General features: G+C 40.2%; 1 protein-coding gene across 4 annotated transcripts in view; it reads right to left on the bottom strand.

Moving 5' to 3' along the window:
- col16a1 (collagen, type XVI, alpha 1) overlaps positions 1-10,000 on the bottom strand; it is a 90,176-nt gene that overhangs the window by 55,938 nt on the left and 24,238 nt on the right. For all 4 annotated transcript variants that reach the window (XM_079258905.1, XM_079258908.1, XM_079258907.1 and 1 more), the window contains 3 exons: positions 8,737-8,805; positions 8,540-8,657; positions 191-314 (listed from right to left, as the gene is read on the bottom strand). In XM_079258905.1, coding sequence (XP_079115031.1) covers positions 191-314; positions 8,540-8,657; positions 8,737-8,805 — 311 coding nt within the window. The remainder of the gene's footprint in view (positions 1-190; positions 315-8,539; positions 8,658-8,736; positions 8,806-10,000) is intronic.

Raw genomic sequence — 10,000 nt, 5'->3', positions numbered from 1 at the left:
TCGAAAGGGAAAGTGGATGACTATGCAAAAGCGTGATGAGTGGGAGCCAAAAAGAAGGGAGGGAAAAAGTGGGATGATTAAAAGGTGAAAGATCAATAAAGAGAGTGAAAGGGGAGGAGGGAAGGCATGGTGACAGCAGGAAACAGAAGTAGAGGGGTGAGTAACAAGAGGAACAAAGAGTGGACTTCACCTGCGGGTATCCCTGCTGATCTGATATCTGGAAGAGGTAGATGGTGTCCCTGAGGGCCGCATTCTTCAAAGCCAGGGTAAATATCAGGGTAAACTCATCAGGTAAGCCATGAGGGAACACCTGACTGCAACACACAGGTTCAAAAGCCAGATTGCAAAAATAAATAAATAAATAAAACATATTCATATATTGCAAATACAAAGTGAGCAAGTTTAATAAGAAAGTACCTTTTATTAAAAAGGAATGAGACCTCTCTTAATGTGTGAGTTTAAATGACACAAAATGGCTAAATGTGAAAACCTGACGAGTTAAAAATGGAAAAGTCATTTTGAAAATCGTTTATAGATGTAATATACAACCATAGCTTAGTCATACAACTTACATGTGAACATTTATGCATCATTGCTTCAAATCAAACTTTATTTCTAAAGTGCTTTTCATCCCAGAGGCAACACAAAGTGCTTTACATGATAAAACCAAGCTGTGCAGATTAAAATAAAACAAGCCTTCACACACCGTAATATACACAACAGCTGTAAAACACTCTCGTTCTCTTTCACAGTCATACACACACAAGGACAGACAACTATGACTCCCCACCTAATGTCTCTTACTAAATGTAGGCAAAAAGAAACAAACTAAATAAAATATTATATTCATTAATAAACCTCTGACTTGATACTGACATTGCTCAAGTGATGAGTACAAGTGGATGTTAGGATGGTATACAGGCTGAAAAACATGCACTGCACAGTGTTGAGGGGCAGCAAGCATGATGCCGAGGACCAGAAATGATAAATAGTATGTAGAGTGTTGTGACAAAATGGACTAGTGACCTGTACAACCCGTACAAGGTGCGTGTTTCCTGTCTCACGCCTGCTTATTGCTGAGATAGGCTTCCCCATAAACCTGACTAAGTGGAATGGAAAATGAAAGAATGAATCTGGAGTGCCAGGCCGATCATGTGAGAACCAGTAAAGCAGCTTGAGGTGTCTAACTAAACTAGTTTGTATGCGTTGCTGCATTTATTTATACAGCTACATTGAAAAAAAAAGAAAAAAAGAAGTGTTTTAAATTCAAATGAACAAATCAAGCTCTTCAAACAGCCCACAAAGCTGTTTCATAAAACTCTACCTTGATAGTTACATTCATTCACTACATGCAAATATTTTTGCAATAATCTAAAGGTCCAATCACACATGGATTGGACGTTGAAGTTCTGCTGGGAAAGGCTGTACCTTTAACAACTGCTTGTTTGGTGCTGTACTGGTACTGTCCAGAAAGACCTCAGACCAAGAAGGAATAAAGCCACAGAAGGAAAAAAAAAACATCACATTAGGAATTAAACCAAAAACAGAACTCTTTCCACTTGAGCCAGCTTGTTCGCAGCAAGAAAACTGTGGAACTACACCAAATTTATGCAGTCCTGGAGATATTTCTTTACCTTGGTGTTGAAATATAAGGTGGTTTAACAAAAAGCCGGCCAGTATGAGCAGCAGGCTAATTAGCCGTTTGTCAAGTAAGTTGTTCTACAATGCACTCTACTTAATTTCCTCTCTTTGGTTTACTAAGAAGTCCTTTCACACTTTAAGCAAACCACACCAGGGTTTACTAACATTAGGTCCACAACTAAGTACTAATGAGCATTCACATTACGCCAAACAAACCATACTATCTGGGAAAACATCAATGAAAGAACCCTCAATAAAAACTAAGCCATATGTATCTCTATGCCGGTTATCTTCAAGCCTGAGGATGGGAAAAGTTTGACTACATTTTTATGAGCACAGATACAAAATAATTCTTTGTATGCTTGTATTCCCACTATGCTTTACTCCTGTGTGAGTATGTACAGACTGTATATATTCTCTGCCATTTCTTCAATCCATTTTCCCTTATAAACATTATGCATTCTTTCCACATAGATCCTGAGACTAAAGCAGGAACTACAATGCAAAGCCTTTGTGTGTGACCTTCTGGAATTAACTTTTATAGCAGATATGATCTGGCAGGCATCATCCTTCAGTTTTGGTCAAGGTCATTAATGCGTACCAATGCAACGTAGCCTGCACACACTGTCCATGGAGGTGTGTACTATAGATGTGTTGAGAGATAAGGGTTCAAAACCAAGCCCTGTGCATGCTCACTGGGATGGTAAACACTTTGAAACATTCTGTCTTGCTCCGTTTTGATTTTTTCCTTTTCATTGCATGCACACACACACACACACACACACACACACAGACAGATATGCATGCAAAATTGTTGATGCTGGCAGCTGGTTCCCCCACTCCTAGAAGTGGGGTGACAGTGATTTATGACTGAGTGAAGATCCAAGGGAAAACAGCCGGCTACAGGATGTCAAAACAGAGGGAAGACTTGTGGGGAAAAAGGTGAATAAGAAAAAAAAAATGTACTTGAGAAGACAGATGAAAAATAGCAAACAGAGGGACGGAAAACTACAGATAGGGGTCAAAGAAATCTGAGTTAAAACTGAAAATGGATAAAAATTGGACTGTAATAAGTAATCCATGGTGAAATGCGTAGAAAGACAATTTGAGGAAGGAAAAGGAGAGTACGTGAAATGCCAAACAGCCACTGACAGGGAAACAGAGTTGTTCCGCTGTCGATTAGAGAAATGAGCTGCAGGGCACAAAACCGCTCACAAAAAATATCGACTTTTTAAGGTGAAAGTACTGCACCTCTGCCTATTACGTTCAGGGTTCTTGCAAAAAAAAAAAAAAAAAAAAAAAAAAAAAAAAAAAAAATCTAAACCTATGGACACACAAACACACACCACAACAGCTAAGAGATAAATCACTCAGTACAGCCAAGACAGATTCAGATCGCCCAGCTCTCAGAGAAAGTTACTTCTGGCTCCTTTGTTTAAAAAAAAAAAAAAAAAAAAAAAAAAAAAGATATAGCGCTAGAGAGCAACTGGAAAATCAGTGTGAGCCCAAGAGGCGCAGGGGAGGAGGGAGAGGAAATCTAATGGCGAAAAAAAAGCAGACCTCTACTTCAAGTAGGGAATACCACCTGGAGACATGTATAGGCACCCAGACATTGGGTTCTAAGTGTGCTAGAATCAATTACTTTTAGTAGCTCAGGCCTGTGCCTTTGGGTTTATTACACACAAACAACTGGTGGGAATTTTAAACAGCCGGTATCTGATATGTGTCTCGTCTAATCATTTGGAAGACGTTTTTTTTTTTTTTTTTTTTATCTTAAGTGACTTGCACATGATAATTGATCAGATAACCAGAGTAATTAATCTAACATGCATGTCTTGTGGGTAGTCAGAGTACACACAGAGAGCCCATACACACACATACAGAACATTCAAATATGTTCAAACCTCCCCCTTGGCAAAGATTGAACAAGCAATGCTGGAATGCAATGAGGCTGCAATGCTAACCACTATGCCACCATGGAAGAAAGAAGTCAAACTACACGTAACAAATGCCTTTACTATACTTTGTGTTTTCCGGTTCCTCTTTCCTCTTATTTTTTTGTAATTTAAACAATATGAATAATTTCACAATTAAGCCAAATTTGCATTCAGCGTCGGGTCTCTGGACACATCTGGTGAGCCACACATTCAATATTCACCTGGAAAGCAATTACTCTCCAAAAGTATACATTTCTTTTCACACTGACCCATATTTTCCTTCATTACCCTCCCACATCAGAGAAACTGTTTACAATCATTCCAGCCTTCACCTTTGCACAATCACCTGTGGCTACCTCTAATTTATTTGCACAGTTGTGGTCAACATCTCATATAATCTATTAAGAACAGCAAAGTGTAAACAAACTCTAAATGTTGCTGTGGGAGTATTCACTAAATGTACTGCAATTTGGTTGTAAACAACTGCTGTTTGGCCTTGTTCCATAATACTCCAGAATTTTTTCAACATCTAGTTGCATAGAAACAGGCAAAATAATCAGATCTCATTTTGCTGAGACTGGAATCCATGTGACCAGATGTGAGTGGTGTCTATTTCAGCCTCAACAGACAACTGACAGAGATGGGAGACAAGCGTCTTTATCTGGCTGTCACTCATTGGTGTTAGCCTGGATTTGGTGAATGGATTAGCTTTAGACACGAGGCAAAGAAAAGAAAAAAAAACCTCTTTCCAATTACTGTACACCCGTCTAACACTTCAATCAAACTCAGCTGTGATGAATTAAAAAGCCTCTTGAGTGACAGAGTGCCTTAGCTGGCTGGAAGCCATTTATTAACCTGCTTCCCAAACATAAGAGTATATATAAGCTCTGGAGGGTGGGTAAAACCCAGTAGAAGAGAATACATTCAGAAAGGAATTTGCTCACAGCTGCAAAAATTCTATTGGCCATGTATGGTTACTGCAATATTAACATGCACAATATTGAAAAGAAAACCTGAATATTTTGACATGAAATAGTCAAACGTGCAGTGGGGAGGGATCACTGCAGGGGGCAGATGTCTGCTTTATGTGCAATGAGCCCGGTTGTTACCTCCGCCGCAGAGGTTGTTTTCCCCGGCGTCTTTTTGCTTAAGATAACTTAAAAGGTCATGGAGGGATTTTATAAATATTTCAATAGTTGTTGCAAATGTAAAAATGAAGAACTGATTAAATTCTGGTGGTGATCAGGATCACCGTTTGGATCCAGGAATGTTTTAAAAGGATTCTTAAACATTGTGCTTGGTGGAGGTTTCCGCTCTCCGAGTTTCTAGTTTCATATTTAACAAGCAACTTCGTCCGCGGCAGGCCGGGTTGTGCACGCGGCTGGGTCCAAGTGTTTTATTGCCACATGCCGGCAACAGCAAACACACGGAAGCAGCAATTCCGCTTCATGCTTTCTCTGTGTTAACGACGCCCACCTCCAATGTCCAACCAATCACACGATACTTCTCGCAGCCCCGCAAGAAAAAAGTTCTGCTAGCCCGGTGTGTCAAGAACTGTCCTCAAACACGTCCGCGAGAACAAAATGACGTCATTTTCTTCTCGGAGCCTCGATAACAAGAAAAAAGTTCTTGCTTCTCGTGGAGTATGTAACAGGCTTTAGAGATGGGGTGAAAAGCTTGGTGATCCGGTAGGGGCTCAGAGTAGAGCTGTTGCTTCTCTGCATCGAGAGAAGCCAGTTGAGGTGGCTCAGGCATCTGGTGAGGATGCCTCCTGGACACCTCCCTGGTGAGGTGTTCCGGGCACGTCCCTCTGGGAGGAGACCCAGGACACGCTGGAGGGCTTTTATCTCTCAGCTGGCCTGGGAACGCCTTGGGATCCCCCCAGCAGAGCTTAAAATGTGGCTTGGGGGAGGGAAGTCTGGGCTTCCCTGCTGCCCCCGCGACCTGACCCCGGATAAAGCAGCAGAAAATGGATGGAACATAATGCGGCCCACACACATGCACATATGCACATTCAATTTGGAAGACTGATGATTCGATACCCAGAGTACATGTCTCAAAGTAAGATAGTATACAGAAACCCCACTTTCTACTCATTTTGCTAATTTGTGGACAAATTTCAATAGGTAGTGTTTGCCCTCCAACTTTCAAGGTTCCTGGTTTAGTCACCAGTTTCCTCAGTCTACAAATTGGAGCATTATTTCTGCATTTTCATGCACTCCATTCTTGATTGGGCCTCCTTTTGCATGAATTACTGCGTCAATGCGGCATGGCAATGGAAGCGATCAGTGTGTGGTACTGCTCAGGTGTAATCGAAGCCCAGGTTGCTTTGATAGCAGCCTTCAGGTCATCTACATAGTTTGGTCTGGTGTCTCTCATCTTCCTCTTGACAATACCCCAAGATTCTTTATGGAGTTAAATCAGGTGAGTTTGCTGACCAATCGAGCACGGTAACACCATGGTCATTGAAGCAGCTTTTGGTACCTTTGGCAGTGTAGGCAAGTGCCAAGTCCTGCTGGAAAATGAAATTGGCATCTACATAAAGTTTGTCAGCAGAAGGAAACATGAAGTGCCCTAAAATGTCCTGGTAGATGGCTGTGTTGACTGTGCACTTCAGAAAACACAGTGGACCAATACCAGCAGGTGACATGGCTCCCCAAATCATCACTGACTGTGGAAACTTCACACTGAACTTCAAGCAACACAGATTCTGTGCCTCTCCACTGTTCATCCAGACTCTGGGACCTTGATTTCCAAACGAAAGGCGAAATTTGCTTTCATCTGAAAAGAGGACTTTGGACCACTGAGCACTGACCACTGTCGTCCCGTCCTTTTTCTCCTTTGCTCGGGTAAGACGCTTCTGACATCTCTGGTTCAGAACTGGCTTGACACAACGAATGCAGCATTTGTAACCCATGTCTAGGATTTGTCTGTCCATAGTGGCTCTTGATGCACTGAGTCCAGCTTCAGTCTGCTCCTTGTGAAGCTCACCCAAATTCTTCAATAGATGTTGCTTGACAATCCTGTCAAGGCTGTGGTTAACCCTTTTTTCTGGTGCACCTTTTCCTACCACACTTTTTCCTTACATTCAACTTTCCATCATTATGCTTGAATACAACCAACTTCTTTAGCAATTACCTTTTGTGGCTTTCCCTCCGCGTTGAGGGTAATTGATTGTCTTCTGGAAATCTGTCAACAGTCTTCCCCATGACCCCAGTCTGACCCAGACTGAGAGACCATTTAGGTTTGGGATACCTTTGCAGGTGTTTTGAGTTCATTAGTTAATTAGGCTGTGACACCATGACTTTCCAAGATTAAAGTTTGTCACAATATTCTAATGTTTTGAGACACTGTATTTTGGGTTTTTTATCTATAAGCCACAATTATTAAAATTTCACAGAATTAATGGTTGAAATGTTTCACTCTATGTATAATGAATCCATATGATATATGGGTTTCACATTCTGAAATGACTGACAAAAAATATCAAACTTTTTCATAATATTCGAATTTTCTGAGATGTACCACTACTTATAGGCAAAAGAAGAAAGGAAACTACAAAAAAAAAAAAAAAAAAGACTTTACAATTACTTTATAAGATCTTGGGAAGTAAGTGGAAAAAAAGAACATAAAACACATTAATAAAAGTCGATGAGTTGTATATATACAAAGAGACAAAATGAAAGGAATGAAAAAAAGGCAGTCAACAAGAGAAGCTGGTGTTCAAACATTGATTATTTTCTGTCTCAGTCAAACACAAGTCACCCAGGTAGCATGCTTCGCTGATAAAACTGACAGCGAAGCTCTCGGTGGAATCAAAATTTCAATAAGAGCCGCTCCCAAGCAAAATCCAATACCAGCAACAAATAACAGACAGAGAGTAGTGTTTCTGTCCTCTCTTCTGTATGATTTGAAGAAAAAACAAAAACATGATGTATTTTGTTTTCTTCACCGATGCTGATTTCTTAAGAAGTGACAGGCTTTTTTTTTTTTTTTTTTTTTTTTCCCCTCTTTCATAAGAACAACTTGTCGCTAAGCTGTGACAGACAATATATTTGACTCTTTAGGACAAAATGTCTGAACCGGGAAGAATGTTTGGTAAGTAAATTAATCCTCAATTGAGCTCACATCAGCAGACAGAGAAATGAAATACTCTGTGCTGACCTATTTGGCAAGTCCTGAAAAACAGCTTTATTAATGGAGAGTATAGCAGGAATTCACAAGAAATACAGGAAAAGAGAGAAAAAAAAACAGAGCGCAACACATATAAGGAAACGGTAAGAAAATTTCCATGACAATCTAAACCCAGTTACTTTGTAAAATGCATAAGTGCAAAGAAATGATGGGCTGTTGGATTTTACACCTGCAGGTTTTTTTTTTTTTTAACCAAAAGCAAGTTCAAGACAAGCTCTCAGATCCTGTTAATACATTCTAACTCTTACAGTCCTTTACTTTCCCCGTCATCTGCTTCAATCCTACTAATTAAGACGTCACTTCTGCAATTACATGTTCGTTCAAAATCATCATGAACGCTCCGTTATTATAATAAGCACATGTGGCTACAATAAAAAAAGCCAAAGGCTGTGAAAGTTCAGCTTTACAAGCCAATGTAACTGCTGAGGGGGTAGTAAGCGGTTCTGCAAATGCAATCAACGCCTGACCAGTGCTTGCTATTTTATTCAACAGCCAGGCAGCTCAAACATGTCTGGTGAAGTTTCAGATACGGGACAGCCACAGGGGATCCAGAGCGATCTGCTTTGATTCAGACATGTATCTAAAGACTGTCAGCACAGGGTCACAGAGTGCTGACAAATCCTACACATTTCACTTTGTTTTTCTTCCTGTAACACCCTTCCTACCACCTCGAAGTGTATGCAACTGGCTTGTGTGAGATGTGTTTCCTCTTATGGTTTTCAGGAAAACCAGCAAGGTGCTGAAACAGAAAAGGCAGGTGCACTTACTCGGTTGGTCGTAAGAGTGCCGTCTTGCCTAGGCGGAGAATGACGGGACCTCGAGGGTTGCGTATTTTCTTGACATCTGTGCTCTTGTACAGTGAGAATCGCCTGACCAAATTAAAACCTACCAATGATAGGAATTTGATTAGCACCCAGCTGAATTAAACCATAGTAACAATGTGTTCTTTCACTCCTGATTTCACCTGTGATGTTGTGTTGTGCCGTTTGAGGAAACTTCCAATCATCCACATGCACGGGCGGGCATTGTACAGCTGTGGAAACAAAGGGAATGCACAGAGGGTTATGCAGGAAAGATATGTCAAAAACAGTGTTAGAACAGCTAAAAGCCTGGAATATACCTGAACTGTCACTCATGAGATGTAAACAAGTCACCTGAGAGCTTATTTCAAATATTATCCTTGACACTTCCTGCTGAGTGAAACAGAATTTGCGTAAAAGAGAACAAGAAACTTCAAACATTGGGAACTTACTGAAATATGTATTTGGTTTTTAAAGAGAATGAGTTGGGAAGGTCGAATGAGGGTTTAGAAAAGGTGTAAAACATGGCCAGAGAGATGAAATGGGGGCAAAGCTGTGCGGTGTGAAACACAACCCAGTCTGACAGGTTGTCTAGCGCCAAACTTGTCTGCTGCGGCAGCCTCATTTTGATGGATATGTTCTCACCCTGTCAGGGGAGGTTGCAGAGAAAAGTGTTGCCTGTCAGAGAGTTCTGCCTGGCTGCAGGGGGAGATGTGAGATGTGTAGAAAAAAACAGTACTTCAGGTAGATATGAACCCTGTGAATCACTGTGATCCACGATTAATTGATCTCTTTGGGGCCAACGACCATGGCCCTAAGCAAGACATTCTACTAGATGGTTTTTCTATTTTTTTTTTTTTTTTTTCAACATGACTGCAGAGAATCTTGAAGCAGATGGTGCCTTGTGTTAACCAAAAATAAAACTTAATAATTATCTCTGAGCAGTGTTGCTGTCAGTAATATTCTAAATCATTAATATGTGCCTTATGCCAATGCTCAAGGTTGGATATTTTAATTCAACTTCATTCGATGCAGCCTCAAGCATGGATGCCAGAGTTACATTTTTTCCCATCTTTTCTGATAAGTAAAGTCTTTATCTGTTAAAAAATGGAAGTGGCTGACTTTTTCAACATGTTTGAAAGGCATTAATATGCATCATGGAATGTACTATCATAATAAAGACATGCCTTTAAAAAAGAATAAAATCTTTATACAACGACCAAAAAATATTAAAAATGTAATATTTCAGGCAGAAAAATGTTATAAAACCTGAGCCCAAAAAAGCATATATAAGAACTTTATTGAGAAAAAAATGATATTTTGCACTATTCCCAGGTATTTTTAGCTACTGAAACATTTAAAGGATGCTTCCAACTCTGATTCCTGCAGCTGCATGATGTTGGAGGTTTTACATACAGTATATGTGAT

The sequence above is a fragment of the Telmatherina bonti genome (assembly GCF_933228915.1).
Source record: "Telmatherina bonti genome assembly, chromosome: 19".
NCBI classification, from domain to species: domain Eukaryota; kingdom Metazoa; phylum Chordata; class Actinopteri; order Atheriniformes; family Telmatherinidae; genus Telmatherina; species Telmatherina bonti.
The sequence above is the reverse complement of the archived record's forward strand: the minus strand, read 5'-3'. Positions and strand labels throughout refer to the sequence as shown.